General features: G+C 39.0%; 4 protein-coding genes across 5 annotated transcripts; 2 read left to right on the top strand and 2 right to left on the bottom strand.

Moving 5' to 3' along the window:
- The first annotated feature begins 314 nt into the window (after positions 1-314).
- On the top strand, positions 315-2,757 carry LOC141785464 (ectonucleotide pyrophosphatase/phosphodiesterase family member 7-like). Its single transcript, XM_074663794.1, has 5 exons — positions 315-570; positions 650-795; positions 883-1,515; positions 1,637-1,883; positions 2,597-2,757. The coding sequence occupies exons 1-5, from the start codon at positions 315-317 to the stop codon at positions 2,755-2,757; spliced, it is 1,443 nt and encodes a 480-aa protein (XP_074519895.1).
- A 1,791-nt stretch (positions 2,758-4,548) lies between these two features.
- On the top strand, positions 4,549-8,182 carry LOC141784700 (DNA-directed RNA polymerase III subunit RPC4). 2 transcript variants are annotated; one of them, XM_074662538.1, is made up of 8 exons: positions 4,549-5,391; positions 5,724-5,770; positions 5,856-6,010; positions 6,095-6,219; positions 6,330-6,414; positions 6,501-6,787; positions 6,894-7,046; positions 7,179-8,182. In XM_074662538.1, the coding sequence occupies exons 1-8, from the start codon at positions 5,200-5,202 to the stop codon at positions 7,317-7,319; spliced, it is 1,185 nt and encodes a 394-aa protein (XP_074518639.1). In that variant the 5' UTR covers positions 4,549-5,199; the 3' UTR covers positions 7,320-8,182. The 2 variants fall into 2 exon arrangements, with proteins under 2 accessions (XP_074518639.1, XP_074518638.1); XM_074662537.1 differs by having other exon boundaries at positions 6,498-6,787.
- Positions 8,183-8,325: 143 nt separating this feature from the next.
- Positions 8,326-11,947, bottom strand: tfam (transcription factor A, mitochondrial). Its single transcript, XM_074662520.1, has 7 exons — positions 11,664-11,947; positions 10,776-10,918; positions 10,592-10,662; positions 10,211-10,360; positions 10,006-10,101; positions 9,731-9,787; positions 8,326-9,637 (listed from the first exon to the last, which is right to left on the bottom strand). Exons 1-7 carry the CDS (start codon positions 11,747-11,749, stop codon positions 9,350-9,352), a joined length of 891 nt encoding a protein of 296 aa, XP_074518621.1. The 5' UTR covers positions 11,750-11,947; the 3' UTR covers positions 8,326-9,349.
- A 1,210-nt stretch (positions 11,948-13,157) lies between these two features.
- Positions 13,158-18,035, bottom strand: LOC141784712 (ubiquitin-conjugating enzyme E2-17 kDa-like). Its single transcript, XM_074662554.1, has 7 exons — positions 17,845-18,035; positions 16,446-16,509; positions 15,928-15,959; positions 15,616-15,693; positions 14,668-14,773; positions 14,436-14,529; positions 13,158-14,233 (listed from the first exon to the last, which is right to left on the bottom strand). Exons 1-7 carry the CDS (start codon positions 17,866-17,868, stop codon positions 14,188-14,190), a joined length of 444 nt encoding a protein of 147 aa, XP_074518655.1. The 5' UTR covers positions 17,869-18,035; the 3' UTR covers positions 13,158-14,187.
- Positions 18,036-19,055: the final 1,020 nt, after the last annotated feature.

The raw sequence follows: 19,055 nt of genomic DNA, 5'->3' as shown, positions 1-19,055 counted from the left end.
CACATCATAAGGTCAAAGGGTTTGAAATTATTCCCAACACATGTTCAATCATACACACACACCTGTACAGCTCTGTATGACCCTAATAAAGTTATAAAACTTATCTCGTTTATGGCTCAGTAAGGACGACCAATCTATTACAGACACTAATGAGGGGTGTATCCACTGACACTGTGTACAGCTCCACAGGGTAATGTTTGTTATTCTGCTGTTATTAGAGGAGAGGAACTACAGAGACCCCTAACATCCAGGATTGTTTCAGCAGGTTTAAGATTATTTCATTTAGAGCTAAGCTGCAGGTTGAATTCTCCATCATGCTGCTGCTCCTCACCATCCTCTGCCTCACTGTCAGCCCTCCCTCTGCTGCTGCCCCAGCACAGGACTCTGTTTTCTCAGGGAGCACCAGAAACAAGCTGCTGCTCATCTCCTTTGATGGTTTTCGCTGGGACTACGACCGAGACATCGATACGCCTAACCTGGATAAGATGGCCCAGGATGGAGTGAAGGCAGAGTACGTCTCACCACCATTCCTCACCATCACCAGCCCTTCACACTTCACAATGCTGACAGGTAGAGACGCTTTGTCGACTCATCAAATCTGCAGTTTTCCAAGCTTATGTGCCTGATCCTAACCCCCCTGCTCCAACAGGTCGTCATGTTGAAAATCACGGCGTCATCCACAACATTTGGTTCAACACAACCACTCAGGAGAAGAAGCAGTACTATCAGACTCAGTTTGTGGATTCCTACTGGGACAACGGCAGCTTACCGATCTGGATAACTGCACAGAGACAGGTTCTTTGTTTCCACCTCAAAGATTAGATGCAGTCTCTTATTGTTATATTTCTGAGTGTTAAAGTTAATCCTGTTTGATTGTTTCAGGGTCTGAAGGCTGGTTCCCTCCATTTCCCCGGCACAGCACCTGAGTACGGAGGAGACTTTGTGAGGGTTCGCCAGGTTGAGCCTCCGTTCTACAACCATGCCAATGAGACCGAATGGAGGCTGAACATTGATAAGGTGATTGGAGATTGGTTCCACAAACAGGACCTGAACTTTGTCTCTTTGTACTTTGGGGAACCAGATTTAGCCGGGCATGAATTTGGACCAGACTCCCCAGAATGTAGAGACATGGTCCGCCAAGTGGACCGTACAGTGGGCTACATCCGAGACAAGATCCAGGCCCACGGCCTCACTGACAAGCTCAACATCATCATTACTTCTGATCACGGGATGGCAAAGATCTTTCATGGTGCAGCAGTGAAGAAGATCATCCTCTCTAAGATCCCCGGCTTCAGCTTTAAGGATATTCAGTTCCAGCTGTTGGATTATGGTCCCGTAGGGATGCTGCTTCCTAAAGAGGGGAAGCTGGAGACGGTGTACCAGGCTCTGAAAGGAGGTCATCCTCACCTACATGTGTACAAGAGAGAGGAGATGCCAGAAAGGCTGCACTACAGGGACCACCCTCGACTCCTGCCTCTCATCCTCATCGCAGATCCTGGATACGTTGTGAATGGGGTGAGACACACACATTTTCCTTTCTGGTCTCTGGCACTTTTATTTTGTGGGCCACAGGCTGAATGAAATGTAAATCTAGCATGATCATGATTCATCTGAAATGTTTTCTTTCTTCGTTCAGTTCCTACCACTGAACACCAACAAAGGAGAGCACGGCTTCGATAATGAAGTCATGGACATGAAATCCATCTTCAGGGCAGTGGGACCAGACTTCCAGATTAATAAGCTGGTGGGACCGTTTGACATGGTTGATGTTTACCCATTGATGTGCCATCTGCTGAAGATAAACCCAGAAATCAACGACGGGCATCTGAAGAACACTCAACACTTGCTGGTTCCCAGGAAGGACACGGGAGGAGAGGATGACGGTCAGGGTAAGAAACTCCAAAGTAAAATACTACAAATACAATAGAAAATCATACCACTCTGTCTAAGTTTAAGTGGGATGATAGATCTTTCCTACCCATTGCATGTGGAGGCAGGAAGTCAGGTGAGTAAAGAATACAGATGAATTCAAGTGACAATTGTGAGGTCTCATTGAGGACGCTGGGTCCAGAAAGGGTTCTTAGGAAACATTATTACCAAGGATAGAAAAAGGGGCAGGAGTCAGGTGTTAAGGACTAACTTTAGTAAAATAAAAAAAAGTTTTGTTACAGAATGTTTTGATAATAATGAACTGAGTTCAAACCTGCAGTGGAAATCTAAAGGTGATTCCCCAGGTGGGCCTCACTGTTCGTGCTGGCAGGATTGATAAGGAAGCAATAACCCATTCAGCAAAATAACTGCGGGAGCTTCAGCATTTCCCATATGGAAAAAGAAATATTAAAACTTATAAGTACCAGCATTGTGAAGAGATTATAGCGAAGCACTGTAAACCAGTCTCCTTTAAAAGTGAACACTAAATCTCACAAGGGAGACATTTACAGCTTATCCCCTCAGTCTGTTTCATTTTATCTAACAGCTGTAAAGTCACATTATCAGTGTGTGAGAGGTGATTGTTGTTGATCTCTGCACGCTCAATACCTAAAGCTATGCCTTATTTGCTCATGAGTTTTTCTGCATGTTGCCTGTTTTTCTGCAGCTCAACAGAATCCTTATAAAAACGTGGTGATCGGTTTGTCAGCGGTGGTCGGGTTTCTGGTCCTGGTGTTCGTCATCACAATGATTCACAGCATGTGCAAGAAGAGCCGGAAACAAAAGAGCAAACAAAAGGGCAAAGACACCAAGGAGTCCAAATTCTGAAGAAAGAAAACATAAGCTATATTATTTTATCTTATTTATTATAAAGAGAATGCCTAATGTAGATATGATATCAAAGAAGGAAATATATGCCTTTGTGATTCAGTGTGTTAAAGGAGGAAACATCTGGAATAGAGACTGGTCCTTTAAACTGAATAGTATAGAAATAATGTCTGTGAAATTCTTTTTGCATTTTTTGTTTTGAAATATTGGAAAAAAGTTGTGCAACTTCCAAATTCAAAGAGCATTTTATGCTATAATTTTATAACCAACTGTCTATTTAAACCCATTGCATTTACAAAATCATTCACTTTTATATGTGCCAACCATCTGCTTACTTTAAATTTTACCTCATATGGAAAATACCTCAATAAAAGTAAAAGTTCTAATTACTTAACTATTAAAAAGTACTACTGAGAGTAAAAGTACACAATAAAGCTGATTAAGCCGAAGTTCATAGTGAAAACAGAGGAAGACCAAAGGAGGGACACTCCCAACGAGGGGGACAGAAACGCAGTCAGTATGTATGTAACCAGACAAACTGTCCATCATGCAAAAGTTATCAAAGTTTAACTCAGTTATGTTGTGAAAAAAAGATAAGAGTCACAGACAAATCAAAGTCTGACTTTATCTAATCTAGAGCGCCCGCACACACACTCACACACACTCATACACAACCACACAGAGCTTCAGAGGTTGATATCACAAGGGTCATGGAGTATAACAGCTGCTATCCCTGTGATACATGTTTGATTGTCAATGTTCACTTTGTCTTTTGTTCAATAAAATGTGCTTTAAAAATGTTTTACCTCTTGTTACTCTACTTTAAAATGTAAAAGATAAAACAGACTCATTGATTGTTATCAATCTGTCTCTGCAGTAAAGAGCCACAGACTTCATTTGTGATATGCTGCCTAACTGATGGAAAATTATGGGTCTCCTGGTTTTTAAACTTTGGTGAACAATTAAAATTATTCTAGTTGAACAAACCAGAGGAATAGTTTGTTTCTTGTTTTATATATACTTTGAAGATTCTTTAAAAAGTTCATTAGCTAGTGTCAAAGTGACTTCACAGGTATATTTGATGTTCCCAGGACAGAAAAAAAAATCCACAGAAAAGAAAATTAAAGATGTTGATAATACACCCAGAGAAGCACTGAATAAATGAGAGGTTAGGGCATAATAGCAGAGAGGTTCATATATTTTTCTTTTCTTTTCCACCCCTTTAGGGATTTTATTCATGAATTCATTATGGACTTGTACCAAAACATGTTCAATTAGTAATTAAATAATTACAATTTTGTGTTTGCATGGGAGATATAATGCATGAAGATAGGTGTGGTAGAAATAAAGCAAAAATGTTACAGTAATAGAGACATAAATAAAAGAGGATAAAAAAAGAAAGAAATGATGAAAATATTCATTAATTTGAGAGATAGAAGATATAAAGACTACAAGCAAATATAAAGACGATTATCGCTATTTATCATAGTTTCTGATGAAGTTTACACAAGGGGGGGGGTACTCTAGGAAGCAATAAAACTAATACTTTATTATCATTGTTATTATGTCCTATTAATGTTTTTATGACACTTGTATTTGATTTTAATTTTCTTCTTGGTAGCTTTACTTTTTTTAATCAAATTTATCATTTTAATTAAATTTTATGTTTTTATTTTACTTCACTTTAATGAATTTAATTAAATTTTATTTTTATTTGATTTTGTGGGTCTCATCCATAGACTGTACAGAAAGGTCTCATCGTCAATGTAGACTGTTTGTCACAGCAGAGAAACAGCGCCCTCTCGTGGTGTGGCCCAGACTAATAAAAGCAACAACAACGATGCAGACAAACGGGAAGTAGACATATTTAAACTGAGAAACAGACCGCTAAATGGAGCTTTGGGTATTTTGATTCTGGTTTAACATAATTTTGTTGAAATTCCTGTCGGATACAGCAGCTGTGCAGGCCTGTGTGTCTACAAACATCGACAGGAAACTCCGCAGAGATCGAGTGAGATGAACCGAAGATGAACAGTTATGTGTGCAACGCTCTCAGGAGGGAAACTGAGCATGCATGGACTGGAATAATTCCTACCTACTGATCAGTGATTTTTAATTTCATCTTGAAGTTTTTGTTTCCGAGTGTGAGCGCAGATCTGCATGTGGCGCAGTTTGTTGTGGTGACGCTGCTGCTAACAAAATGGAGGGTAAGAAGCGGGTCAGCTTTTTTGTGGAGAGTTTGAAGCTGTGTTTGGCTTTGTGTTACTGAAGGAATACATCTGCACAGGAAATAGGAGGCATTGTAAGAGAGGGGTGCAACAAAGTGAACTCCAGACGCGTCAGGACTGACCCTACCTGCAGCATTATTAGCAAACTGTGTGCAAAGATGCTTCACCTGCAACCACAATCTGAAGGCTAGGAGGGGGATCCGGAGACCACAACATGACAGACCAGGGGGAGAAAGGAAGCGTCCCCGGTTCCTCCGGCCTCAGCAGCGGGGCCGGGCTCAGCTTCAAGGCGGGCAGAGGACTCCCAGGGCGAGTTAGGGGCCTGCCCTGTGCAGCTCCACCTGGAAGACTCACGTCCCTGAGAACCAGAGACCTGACGCTGGGAGGAGCCATTAAGAAACCAAAGGTAATGACCGACAGCCCAGAGCAGCACGAATTGGCATCAAATTCCCTCAATGAAAAGATTTTAATGAGTCACAGTGTCTCACAAGATTACTATAATTTCATAATTTCAAGTAGTGCATGTCTGTGACTCAGTAACTCAGTATATTAAGATAAAACAGCAAAGTCAGTTAAAAGTTAAACCCGTGCACTACTTTTTTGAATAAATGTCTTTTTAATCAATGCATTTCACATGATGGTTTATTATTTTTCAGAATATTTCTTTTAATCCTCATGAAGATAAAAGTTGGATTGACCAATATTGTACATTTCTTTCTTTTTCTTTCTTTTTCAAAGAAAACCTTTGAGCCAAACATCCACACCGTGAGGAAGAGCAAAGACGAGTGAGTGAAGGTTGCAGCAGCACGAGTACATTTTTTGTCCGTCAGTATGTTTTTGTTCAGAATAGTATGTCTGATTTCTCATCAGGCTGAAGGAAGAACTTCGTGCACCTCCTAAAAGAGAGAGAAGAGACAGAGATGAGAGGAGGAGAGAGAACAGAGGGAGGAGAAGAGAGAGGCCTCAGACCATCCAGTCTCACTCCATCTTTGAACAGGGTCCTGCAGATACCATCCGCAAGACAGGTGCACCAACTCTCTGTTTCTGCCTCTCAATCTGAAACAAAGCTCATGTCTAGGTAAATAATCTACCCCTGTCCCTCTGTGCAGGTTGGCGTGGTGCTGCAGACTCATACGACTCCTCCAGCTCCTCTGTGTGTAAACAGGTGAAGAAGGAGAAGACAGAGTCTGAGGAGGACGAAGATGAGATTCTCTCTAAACTTCAGAGAGATGATGTGAGTTTTTCAGCACCGTCTGCAGTCTGCAACAGTGAAATACATCCTCAATACCCATAACTTTGATCTGTTACGATGTAAACAAACCACAAAAATTGTTCTATCCACAGTTCATAGATGATCCAGGTCTGAGGAATGATGTAAAACTGAAACCGATCCAGCTCCCTCTGAGTCAGTCCATCAGATCCACCACATGTGAGAGCAGCACCCAATTAATTCTGCTGCATGAAACTCCAGGTTCAGTATATACGCTGCAGCTCACATGTGTCATCTGTTAGCAGGTCCAGGTAATCCTCCTTTGTTCAGACCTCCGTCCTGTGGAGCTCACAGTCGAGCCAGCCACATCGCTGCACAGTTGCCCAAACAAGAGCAGCCACCTCTGGCAGAGCTGCTGCAGGATCTCAGCCTGTCCGGCAGAGAGGAGCTCTTCTTCATGCAGCTTCCAGACTGTATGCCGGGCAAAGCATCCGGGCAGAAGGTCGACGCTGCACTTGGATCTACAACAGAAAAACCTGCCAAGAAGGAGGGGAAGGCAGAGGACAAGAGGCCTGCATATCTACAAGCACATGTGGGTTAACAGAAGAAACACTACATCTGTGATTTTGTCAAAGTAGCATCTAACACTCAACACAGTCATGCAATAAAAAGAGGTTTGTGTGTATGCATCATTTCAGGAGGCAGCAGGGAAGGAGGGCTGTCCGGTGCTGTCACAGTTCCCTGAGGGGTTTCTGGGTAAACTGCAGATCAGGAGGTCCGGGAAGGTGGAGCTGAAGCTGGGAGATGTAGTCATGGATGTCTCAGAGGGAGCTGCCTTCTCCTTCCTGCAGGTACTGATGGTGCTTTATGAGGGGTGGCCATTTATTTATTCTTTTCATTCATGGATAAACATCCTGATTAAAGACTAAAAAGACACTTTTTTACTATTACACTCAGACAATCTTTCCCTCTTTCTCCTGCAGCAACTTGTGTCTGTGCGTCTGTCTGACGGCCGAACTGGAGACATGATGGTGTTGGGAAACGTCAACCACAAACTGGTTTTATCTCCAGACTTCCAGGCTTTACTGAGACAAGCTTCACTGTCAAAGCAACAGGGGCCTTGATACATGAATGTGACATCACTGTAGGCAGGCAGAGCAGAAGTTTCCACCTCCAAGTAGCAAACTCTCTGTTAGATTGCTCTTGTGGTTGAGGTTTAGCACAGAGCAGCTATAGACAATAACATGCTCCTGTGCACATACACATTCTGCACTAGACTGGTGGCACATTTACATATGCAGCATTGTCTTATGGCTTTGTTTAAGCCAAAAGGTTGTGTTTCTGATACAGTTTTGTTAGTGCACACATCAGCCTGAAAGCTAGTGTAATATCTGTTATCAAAACCTCTGCTGTGAGGTTATTCTGGCAGCTATGTAGGTTACACTCAGTAGACTCTTTCTTTCTTTCTGTTTAAATTCAAATCTGATCAATCTAGCCCCTATCTGGTGAGGGTAGATAGTAAGACGTACTTTTTGTTTGAGAAAAGAACGAGATACGCCCAATGTTGAACTAGAGGCTCTCAGAATGTAGCTCACAAACCAACATCTCAGTGGCTAAATACACTTCCTATGTACAGCCCATGGAGTCCACAGACAGAAGCACATCAGTAGTAAGGGGTAACTTTAAGATTGACTGATTGGGATTAGTGCGTGATAAGTTTAAAGGGTCTCCACTTTTAAAAAGTAAAGTTCAAGGAAGACATTCATCTGAGTTCATTAGATGATAAAAGGTTAATTGTGCTCCAGTGAAGCAATGAGACTGTATTTTTAACTACAGGTGCTTTTATAACTGAGCTCCTTTTTATTTGGTGCGTGTGTAATGTCTGTTTATTAACTTAATGTTAGATTGTTTAACCAGTTACTGCACTGATGTACAGCTTGAGTTTGTAACTTTTGTATTGCTTGACAAACTTCAATACATTGATATTTTCAACACTTTTAATCTTTTTGTGAGACTGTTTCTTTCCTGTTATCATCTCATTGTGTTCTTACTACAATTAGATTTTAATGTGCAGCGTCAGAAAGAGGAAGGAGATAAATAAGGAAGTGAGAATAACTCAGACTGAGATGCTTTGAGAAAAAAGAAAAACTTTTAATTCAGTTTTTTTTTAGTTTTAACAGAGCAAAGCAACTCATACAAAGCTTGACGGGTACAATGCATAACAATGAACTTCTGATATCTTCAAAATACAAAAGGTCAGTCAAAATGTTACTGATGCCATGATAGACAAATGGTGGGTGTTCACAGTTTGAGGTTGCCACTGTACAAGCTTATTCTGCACTAATGGAGACAGATTTGACAGATTCAGCTGGATGCACTGAAGGATCATGATTCCCTGATCTTTACAGGAAGTGCAGTAAGTAAATCTTCAAACCAAGGATGCTGAATAGCTGTATACTTCCACATGTGGTACACCTTGTTCCAAACCTATAAAAATACCTACAGTTTGCTGTAACACTAGCGATAAGCTACTCAAGAACAACACTTTTGTGAAACAAATCTTTACATTTCTTGTTGTTTTCTGTAAAGATTTATCTCTGGGAGGAGACAATGTGCTACAAAGCTGCAGACAAACAAATGAAGTCAGTTCAGTGTTGAGAGTTGGACCAATGTACTATGTTCCTGAAAGGTTTTTTTGACAACTACAGACTTACACCTGACCTTTCCTTTCCATCAATTTTTACGTTTTTGGGACGGCAGCAGTAACCTTTATATTCTTCTCAAGTATCTTTTGTTCCACTCAGAGCTATGAAACCTTTTAGACACTGCAGACAGATCAGGATGAAAAAATATCAGTGCTTCAGACTCAGTTTAATGCTTCTCAGTGGTGTGTAGGCATGAAACCCTTACATTTCATAAGATCAGTAATTTTCTTACTAAGTCAGAGTTTTGTTTACATTCCTCAGAATAGAAACATTAATTGGGAGTTGTACAAGGATCTGTCTGATTTTGGTAAAAGCTTTGGCTCTGTGCAACCTCCTGTTTAAAAATTTTCACTTTGAAGTCAGAGAAAAAACAGACGGAGCACTGCCTTTCACTTTTTCTTTAGTTGTCATTAACACTTTTCGTTCTAAACTCAGTGGACCAACACATCTTATTTCTTCAAAGTAGTCCTGGTGGTTTTTGCAGTGGTAATTTTCTTTGTCTTCTTAGTCGTGGTGGACTTTGTTGCAGCCTTCTTCACTGGTTTAGCTTTAGCTTTAGTTTTAGCTGTGGTCTTTTTAGTTGCTTGCTTGGCTTTGGCAGCTGTGGCCTTTCTCTGGGCAGACAGCGTCCTCTCTCTGATCACATCCTCTCGTCCGATCTCAGCCATGTGCTCCTCCCAAGACTTCATCTCGTTCTTGTAGCGGATTTTGTCATCTTCGGCCAGCTGTGCATAGACCTGGGAGAAAGGAAACAGAGGAAAGGATGAATGTAAATGTTCTTGTTATACAGCAGGATGAAGATCATAAAACTAAAGCACAAGGGCACCAACGTTTTGCTGATGCTTGAATAGATTCCTCCAGTCCATCCTCAGTGACTTCAGTTTGTCCTGGATAAAACAGCAGCAAAATATAAAATCAGTGACTGAAAAGCAGGAAAAAAATCACTTTCATTGTACCTTTCAAAAAAAACTTGCACTTTGTCAACCATAACCTGTACTTAATGCCTGAAAACAGATCAAATGTAGTGTCAATCACATCATCCAGTCTTTAAAAGTCTGAAATGTCCCTTTAAATGATTTTTCACAGAGATGTGTGTGTTTCTGACCGGTACGTTGGCCCCTCTGGCTTCCTCAAAGTGCTCAGACATGAAAATGTTGAAAGGGGAGCGTGGGCCTTTCGGCTTCCCAAGGCTATTCAACTCCTAGATCACATACACAGGAAAAACCAATATTATTATTGAAAGAGTGACTAAATTTAGTGCTTAGCAGTGCAGTGGGTCTTAAATCCCCAAAATAAGTCATATCTCTTACCCTCTTTTTGCGGATGGATTTCCTCTTGGCCAGTCTCATCTTCCTCTCCTGGGCTTGTGACAGGAGCTGTGCTGGACTCAGCTGGTCCTTGTAGCGCTGCAGGTCCACCTTAAACTGCTCCCTGGCCCGCTCAAAGGCCTCCTCAAATGGCTACAAGGGAGAAACCAGACAACCAAACTTTAAATGACTGACAAACTGTAGGCTAACAGAGTACAGAGTAAATAGTCTTTACACAGCTATCTACACATTGCACTGGTTATTTCTTCAGTTTAAGATCTGCAAAATCTATAAAGTCTTTTGTAAATCAGGTCATTAAAGTATTGACAAAATTTTGATTAAACGCCTTCAGTTTACACTGCTGAAAAGTGTAAAAATTAATACCCGTTTCTGAACTGGGCTCATGGTTCTCCACTCCTGGGCGATCTTCCTGATGGCGTCCACAGATTTGATATCTAAGAGGAAAAATATGACATGGCTATTGTTAGACGGCTCATGAAGCAGCAGTTAATTGAAAATTACCTTCTTCATCGTCCTTTTATAGCAGAACTAAGTGTTGAAGACCTACCTGGGTTTTGTCTGATCACCACTGGTTTCTGTTGCATGACATATCTCATGTATCCATTCAGAGGTCTCTTTGGAGGGCCGCTGGTCTGAGAAGTCAGACATTTCACTGGACTGAAGAATGAAGCTGGAAGGACAGTGGTGCACCTGCAGCACAAAGAAGATTTATATTAACTAACAGTGTCAGACTGTTCACATTTCTTATGTCTAGATGAGAAAGTATTGAATTGATCTCACAATTAAGTTTTACTTGAGTCACATTTACTAGCAAATTAACCCATTGGTTGATAGCCCAATGAACCAAACCAACGCAACCACATTAATAACCTTTATAATGTTTCAACTTGAAATAGGACTTTTTGAGCAAAGGAAGGTGCAAATTCCAAAAAAAGCAACCTTTTAACTGTTATAATATCCTCAACTAATTCTATTTCTTTTTTACCTTAATTCCAAACAGTATTTGATAGGTAAGAGTCACCTCTAGCCCTGAGAAAATGACCTTTCAGAGACAGCATGACTACAGACAATAATATAGCAAGTAGATTAACTGTAAAACATATCAGTACAGTTTTAGCTCTTAGTAGTTCATTCAGTTATGTAACTAAGATAACAACAGCAGGACTTCGATACAAGTTTGTATTTATTATCAATATCAAACAGAATAAAATAGGACTTCATTTTTTAATCCTGTAGCAATAAATAACTTACAGTAATAGGCGGGGTATTCGGTAAACTTGAGCTGGCTGTTGCAGTTAAGTCATTTCAGGTTGTTTGTCAATGCAGTTAAGTAACTTCAGGTTATCGATGCAGTAAAATAACTACAGCTTATTATTTATGCAGTAAAGTAACTAAAGGTCATTATTTTTGCAGTAAAGTAACTTCAGGTAGTTACCTGGTCAGAGAGCATGTGAATGAGAAGACACTGAAGGACTTCGCCAACATGCTAACGCCTGCTGACATTAAGCCGAACGGAGCCATGCTGCGGGTTTGAGCGGTTAAAGATCGACAAACAGAGCAGGGGGAGACAAATGTATTGTCCAAAAATAATGGAGTGTTATCCTATTCATGCATAAGGTGATTTTGATTGAACCAGAAATGCTCCTTCAACTGATTGTTGACATGCAGAAGGCGCCTTCAATCTCTCGCGGTGCATTGCGGGAAAGGTCTTCGAGATTTCACTTCCGCTTCCGCTGAAATTATTAAAAAAAAACTTCAATTAAAAATAATCCAAAATTTAACAAAAAAAATATATAAAACAAAGACAAGACTGTCAAGGAAAGGGGAAAAAATAAATCAAATCAAACTATCCGGAAATTATCTTTTATGTGTGGGACACAGACTATACAATAAAGCCATACCATGCAGGTTGATTTATTATCTTCATTGAAAGACGTAAAAACCCAACGGTGATCCAATGATATACTAAACCATTTGAAATAACTTTTTAAGATATTATTTCATAGAAATCAATCATTTAAAAAAATCTTTTTTAAATAAAGGTAGCTTAGTTCTCAAAAAAAAAAAAAAAAGAATGAAGAATCAATGTACATTTTAAAGTAGCAGCAACAGCTAAAAATGCAACCAATAAAATCAAGAATACATAAATGGATTTTCATTCTCAACACAAATCACAGTGCTGAAATTAAGAAAATGGAAAAAGAAGGAAGAATTCTTTGGCATAAATTATTTACACTAGTGGAAGAACTACAATTTTGAAAAGTAGTATCATTGCATTTCTTGGCTGGGAAATAACTCCTGGGTAAAGAAGGGCATTGTGATTGTACTGTGTAATCTCAGTGATGACAGCTGACCATGGTTTAACTGATGCATTATATAGATGCTACAGCCTCGTGTATTACAGCTCTAGAGCTCTTTATAATCATTTTTGTTTTTACCCATTCCCATTTATCCTTGCAAGGAAATATGTATCCTGTAGGGAGCGCCATTGCCACTTGTTTTCCTCTTCCACTGTTGTTACTATACTCGGTGTGCTGGCATGAGGTATATACACTGTGTAAGATATAAAATGTCAATCCTAAGTAAGTAGCATTGGCTGTCATTGTGTTACTTCACCAACCTTCAAATAAACTGAGCTGAGGAGCAGAGGTGACAAAAAACGGTACCATTCTTTAATTCAGTACAAAAGATGACACGCCAGCCTTGGGGATACACATCAGAGAATGATAACACAGGAGCAAAAATATGATTTTTACCCTTTCTACAGCAAAGAAAGAAAGTCAGAAAAGGGAAATCTGATCTTTGTGCCTGTGTAACACCAACCTTTATAGCCAACATGAGATATCCTCACAGGGAAAGAATACATTATTTCAATAACAGATTCATATTGTGATGACTCTTATTGAAATGAATCAAAGAAAAGCAATAATAAGAGTTCCAGAGGATTTTAATACTATACAAATATTAATAATAATGATAATAAAACAATGATAATAATAAGAGATGAAGAACAGTTATACATGACTTGTAATTGCTCCCATTTCCTCATTTTAAATGCAACAGTACATTTCTTTATTCAACTTGCTACAAAATGTATAAGAACTCAAACAAACCCACCATCACCCACTAACAAAGGCAAGATGAAGTTTTCATGTCCAGTTGGGTCGTATAATGAAGAAGTTTTACAACGTTCCGATTTCTGAAGCTTGCACTTTGGGCCCCATTTCTGTGATCAAAGCGTGTTCATGGCTGCCTCTGGGGTCAGACAATGAAATGGAGCCATGAGTAAATCTGTACTCTGGGTTTAATTCAGTGTGCACTGATCATAATCTGTGCCGGATGATTTGTGATCCATGGGCACAGATTGGTAAACTAAGGGCTTTCATTTGTAAACAACTTCTTTCTTCAGAGTATACGGAGTGAGTCCGAAGTCTAGTTTATCTGGATTTCAGGTTGGGTTCAATGTTGTTATATGCTCTGAATCAGACTCTTCTCTGTGTCAATTTTTAAATCAGAATCAAAATCATGCTGAGCAACCACTCAGGTCATTTATAAAAGAAAATGCTTGTTAGTCACAAGCAGATGATGTGTTTTACAGCCTAAAATACACAAGTTTAACTTAAAATATTAATCATTCTAAGAGCAAGGAATGTGTGCTTTAAATAAAATATCCTCAATGTAAAAACAACATGCCACAATTTAAATGTCAACAGATTTTTCAATGACTTTAGATGATCTCTGAAGATCCTCTGAGCTTTCCAAAACAAGTAACGTACGTCATGGACTAAGAATAAAGCTGATGACAGTTTAGTTTTAGTTTAATTAAAATTATCTAAGATTACAATATGATTCCAAACTTTCATTTACAGTGTGTTGTGACTTTAAAAAAGAAGGAAAAAAGAGAAAAAAATCTCAGCATGTTTTTCTTTTTTGTATTAATCTGTGATAATTTCTTTTCTTTACATGGCGTACTTTTGGGTCCAATCTTTTGCTAGTTTGTTGTATCTGGGGACAGAAGAAGAGATGAGTTGGTGGAGTGGTTATCACAGTCAAAATACACATGAATTGATCTTTGATGATGCAAAATAAACAAACTTCATACAATGGTTTGATAAGAATAAGAATAAAAGTAAAGGTACAAACAAGACAAGAAATAAAGTGGAAACTAGTTTATAACAGAGTTAAATGAGCCTGTGAGCATACTAACCTGAGTTTGTCATTCTTGTAGATTTGTGCTATGTCTGGAACTAAGGGGTCGTCTGGGTTAGGATCACAAAGCAGTGAACATATAGACAACAGAACTGCAATAAAAAGAAGATGAAAACATCACATTAGAAACCATACTGAAAATCAGTGATAACTTACATTAACTACTGAGAGGCTATACTGGAAGGTTTAAATCCTGTTCGCTGTTTGTGCCAACAGGACTTTGTGATTACCTTTGGACACTGTAAGTGCTGGAGACCACTGTGAACGCAGGATATCCAAACAGATGCTCCCATTGCTGTTTATGTTTGGATGATAAATCTTTGTTGTAAATGCTACCTGTAACAGAAAGATAAAAAAGAATCATCTTATTCACCCAAATAATGTTCAAATAGCAAAGCACAGGGTGTCATGTGTTCTGCTTTTCTGTACAGTGAAAAATGATGAGTTATTAACAACAAAAACAACAACAAATTATCAATAAGGAAACAAACACAGGCCAAAATACTATGTGTTCTTGTTCGAGACAAACACAAGGTACTTATTCTTTGATAAGAAAGATGAGAGCTCAGTGAAGAAACCCATCCATTACACCTTCTACTGATAAGTTTCAAAGCAGCCCCCTGCCGCCCAAGATAGACAGGATACAGATGGAGAAAAGGTCTGCCCATCACTGGGATTATCAAGCTGGCACCCCTTTTGTGCAGAGTTATGTAGTAACCAAAACCAAAGAGTTTTTGCGGGTGTTTTGTGTTTCTGTGTCTTAGTTTCTTTTCTGTAAAATAAGTCTGCATGTTCTTCTCAAGGTTTGTGTTTTTAGTACAGAACCAGGGACACAGCAGCAGTGTTATTAATAACATGCTGAAGAATGTAGCACTATCCTGTGGCCATGATTCAGTTTTAAATATTTTTTAGATTTGCCTGCAACAAAACAGAGATTCCAAAAGACTATTTCAAGAAGTTAAAAAGTGAGAAGCAATATGAGTGTACAAGGACACAGATATTTGTCCTTATTAGAAACGGGCAATAGTGTTACTTTTGATAGTTCAGCAAATGAAATAGATTCTGATTCTGTAATGGCTTGCTCTACCCCCACCAGGTAGGATTGACCTGTGGGTTTGTGACTCCTTGATAAATCACCCTAATAAGACAAAACTTTGAGTTACAACACTGACTCTTACCTTTGGTGGCTTAAACGGGTAGTCGGTGGGGAAGTGGATTGTGAGAAAGAAAACACCTCCTTGGTAAGGACTGTCAAGCTGATAATAAGACATCACATACATTATTTCAGGGCATACAACACTTATATCAATGAGACAAAAATGCATCTTTTTCAAATTGAATCAAAATCAAATGCATGTCAACCTCTATTTTACGCACTGATCTCAAGCAATACAAGAGGAAAACTGAAATGCAATGTTTCTCTGATGCAGCAACGGCACAGGAGTCAATATGAGAGGGTTGAAAGCTTTGAATGATGCTGTGATACTCACCGGACCCATTATGGTTGCCTGCCAATGAAACACTACAAAGAGAGACACAAGAGAATGTAAGGGGTACACTCAACAGACACATTATTCACCTGTTGCCAGTGTCACAACTCGATCAGAATTTTATTGTGCTGTTGTAGATGATTTTATCTGTGTTTTTGAAACTTGAAAATGACAAGGATAAGAAGAAAAAGCAGACCATTCATAGATGTTACATGTTTCCTTCTTCACTTTAGTTTTTAAAAATAGTCCTTATTGTTATTAAATACTCGGCACATGCTGTTCTCAAAAAAAATGAAAAAACATATTGTTGCTGTCTTTGTACAAGACTAGTGTAAATGTGCTAGTATCTTGCTCTTTAGATTTATCCAAACCATTCTAAAACTGAAGCAGTGCTCTGAGAAGGCATATTTCACCATGTTTGTTTGACAGCATAAAATGGTCCACAGTCGGTGGGACAGTAGAAAATATTCAAGAGTGGATTTGTGACATAATTTGTGTTAGTGCATGCATGTACTCACTGTCATCTCCCACTGGCCCAGCAGAGCATTGAGCTGGAGGGTCTTTCTGCAGGTCCTGAAGTTCCTGTTTTTCACAGAGGGAAGAATGTAGTTAGTTATGGTCAAAAGAGGCACAAATGTAAAACAGCCTCTGAGTAAGGCAGTAGTAACTAATGCTTTAAATATTTATAGTTTTGAGTTTCCAAGTTCCTGCTTTTTCAGTAAATGAAGTAGAAATATGGAATCATCTCTAGGTCTACTTCATCAGATGGCAGGACATTTACAAATTAATAAAAATATGTTATTTTTCTAACTTGTTTCTATTGATTTTGAGCTCTCTATAACTACACCACTTTTCACAGATTTGAGGCTTTGGCAATGTAGACATCATTCAGTCAGCTGGCTGTCCTATGGTTGTTGGAAAGCTTAAAGATATTTTAAGTATGTTTTTCCCAAGAAACTTATATTGTGTAAAACATAGCAAAGTACAACACTTCCTGCAAATACTTGAAATAGAAAGTAAAAGTACAGACTTCAAAATCCACCAATCAAATAATATGTACAAAAAAAAAGCTCAATGACAGGAACGTGAATAATGTAATGATTAGTGGACACCCTTACTTGATGTACTGATTTTACATAACTTCTTAAATGCAGGCTACACTTTGCCTCCGTCCTCCTCCACTGAACTTCCCCCCTACCCCCACCTACTTCCTGGTTTGCAAGGAGTGGCGTAAGTGAAAAGAGCTTTCTAGATCTTCACTTGGAGCAGCTACACCCATCATAAAGTTTAGAGAGTATATACGAGTTAGCTGAATATATGATATTATTATTCACCCTTTCCTTTCACATTATCTGCCCTTCACAGAGATGTGTCGTTTCCAAAGGATCGCTTAGCACCTGCCTGATGATTATCATTGCTCCTAACTGATGCCACTGACATGACTAATGACTTGATGGCATAACTTCGTAAAAACTGTCAGAAATTAAGCGATGTGAGTTATGATTCGAAACAGAATTTATCTACAGGTAACAGAACAATGCTACAACAACTTTATCAAGGCTTTCTGGTTACATGGAGACACGTAGGGCAAAGATTTCACGGATGTCAGTCTAAGAAAATGTGACAGATCGTAACGAAGCAGCCGAACTAGTTACAATGCTAACTTGGGTTTTGTTAGCTGGCTAGCTCGAAACTTTGAAGTTATTAACCGCTGATTGATCTGTCCTGGAATGTGTCAACGAGTGGGGTTTTCCAGAAATGTAAGAAAGATGTCACTCCGTTGTTTCTAAAGCCGCGAAGTAATTTTATTCTGTTTTAATAAACAATTTGTATAAGAAAATCGAATTCAGATGTTAGCTTCTGCTGGGCCAGTTAGCCGCAGTTCGCTGGTAACCGCAGCTAACCGGTAAAACTTACCTTGTTTATTCTCTTCAGAGCCATTTTTACCGGTGTTGTTTGAAGCTGAAATACCTCAAAGCTCTTTCTAAAACTGTGATATTATTGCAGAAAAAGTCAGTGACTGTAGTGTATTCCCTGAGTACTTCGACAGCCGGGATGTGTTTGTGTTTTTATAAAAACCCCTTTTGTTTCCGCTTTCTTGTTTACGGTCATTTTGCCAAAAGGCATTATGGGAAATGTAGTCCTTCATATTTCAACGACTTTAAAAAATGATAAAACTTCTCTTTTTTAAATCAAATTTGAAAAAAATGGTACTCACATATTTAGATAGATAGACACCGTTTGTAACAATGGTAGTAACGTGAAATAAAACAACTACTCTTACAGAGAAATTGTCCTCTGGTAAATTGTAGTCTTATTACATTCCTTTTATTTTCATTTTCCATGGCTTCAGTGGCATTTATGTCGGATAGAAACCCCCTTAAATCCCAAACATTGGGTTTTTACTTTCAGCTACCTTCTATTTTCCATGAATCAAAATGGCATTCACTCCAAAAAATGTACTTACTGTCTATGGTAAATCGTCTTTAGAGGGGATTTTTGCAGGTGAAAAACTCTGGAGGAAATCAAAATTGTGCTGTGATGATGTGCTGCCTCAGTTTCACGAGACTGAACACAGAAAATGAAGGATGGTGGAAAACAGGACTTTCTGAGTGAAGGAAAAGAAGCTTGGCTTGGTAACATACTTGTAAGTATTATGAGAAGATTGTTAATGTTATATTCATTCACTCTTAGAGCTTTGTTATAAATCTTTGAGGTAATTCAATCATCATGTCCCCAGGTTGATAAAAGCTGAAATCACAACCTTAAGTATTTGTATAGAATTAAAAAAAAGATTGTCGTACTTTAACCTCTTCATCTCAGAGCACCTCTTCATACAATAAAGCAGTAATCATGTAGCCAATCAGGATAGTTGCTCTACTGTTTGTATATTACGTAAGTCTAAATTCGTCCATACACTTATGTTATTATGAGCAAAAGAACAGCACTTCATTTCTAAACAGAATGTCAATCTGTTTACTGATCCCACTTGCTCTGTTTATGAGACTTTATGGGAGCGATAGCACGAACTTCCAGTTAGATAAGTGTAATTGTTGGTGCCATTATGGGCTCATCTGGAACATTTCTTAGGACTGGGTAATATGAAGTAAGACCTCTCACATGCACAC

Source organism: Halichoeres trimaculatus, unplaced genomic scaffold, assembly GCF_033239565.1.
Source record: "Halichoeres trimaculatus isolate MK-OKI-2021-1 unplaced genomic scaffold, fHalTri1.1 fHalTri1_scaffold_23, whole genome shotgun sequence".
NCBI classification, from domain to species: Eukaryota; Metazoa; Chordata; class Actinopteri; order Labriformes; family Labridae; genus Halichoeres; species Halichoeres trimaculatus.
This window is presented reverse-complemented; position numbering and strand designations above follow the sequence as displayed.

What these genes read in the sequence shown, in the direction of transcription:
- LOC141785464 (XM_074663794.1), top strand. Translation starts at nt 315, where the DNA reads ATGCTGCTGCTCCTCACCATCCTCTGCCTCACTGTCAGCCCTCCCTCT. An exon ending in CTGGATACGTTGTGAATGGG is followed by an intron (nt 1,516 to 1,636) that starts GTGAGACACACA and finishes TTCTTCGTTCAG; the next exon opens with TTCCTACCACTGAACACCAA. An exon ending in CACGGGAGGAGAGGATGACG is followed by an intron (nt 1,884 to 2,596) that starts GTCAGGGTAAGA and finishes GTTTTTCTGCAG; the next exon opens with CTCAACAGAATCCTTATAAA.
- LOC141784700 (XM_074662537.1), top strand. Translation starts at nt 5,200, where the DNA reads ATGACAGACCAGGGGGAGAAAGGAAGCGTCCCCGGTTCCTCCGGCCTC. An exon ending in GTGAGGAAGAGCAAAGACGA is followed by an intron (nt 5,771 to 5,855) that starts GTGAGTGAAGGT and finishes ATTTCTCATCAG; the next exon opens with GCTGAAGGAAGAACTTCGTG. An exon ending in CTGCATATCTACAAGCACAT is followed by an intron (nt 6,788 to 6,893) that starts GTGGGTTAACAG and finishes GCATCATTTCAG; the next exon opens with GAGGCAGCAGGGAAGGAGGG.
- tfam (XM_074662520.1), bottom strand. Translation starts at nt 11,749, where the DNA reads ATGGCTCCGTTCGGCTTAATGTCAGCAGGCGTTAGCATGTTGGCGAAG. An exon ending in TTCACATGCTCTCTGACCAG is followed by an intron (nt 10,919 to 11,663) that starts GTAACTACCTGA and finishes TTTGTGCTGCAG; the next exon opens with GTGCACCACTGTCCTTCCAG. An exon ending in TATTCAAGCATCAGCAAAAC is followed by an intron (nt 9,638 to 9,730) that starts GTTGGTGCCCTT and finishes CCTTTCTCCCAG; the next exon opens with GTCTATGCACAGCTGGCCGA.
- LOC141784712 (XM_074662554.1), bottom strand. Translation starts at nt 17,868, where the DNA reads ATGGCTCTGAAGAGAATAAACAAG. An exon ending in ACCCGTTTAAGCCACCAAAG is followed by an intron (nt 14,774 to 15,615) that starts GTAAGAGTCAGT and finishes TTTCTGTTACAG; the next exon opens with GTAGCATTTACAACAAAGAT. An exon ending in AGCACTTACAGTGTCCAAAG is followed by an intron (nt 14,530 to 14,667) that starts GTAATCACAAAG and finishes TTTTTATTGCAG; the next exon opens with TTCTGTTGTCTATATGTTCA.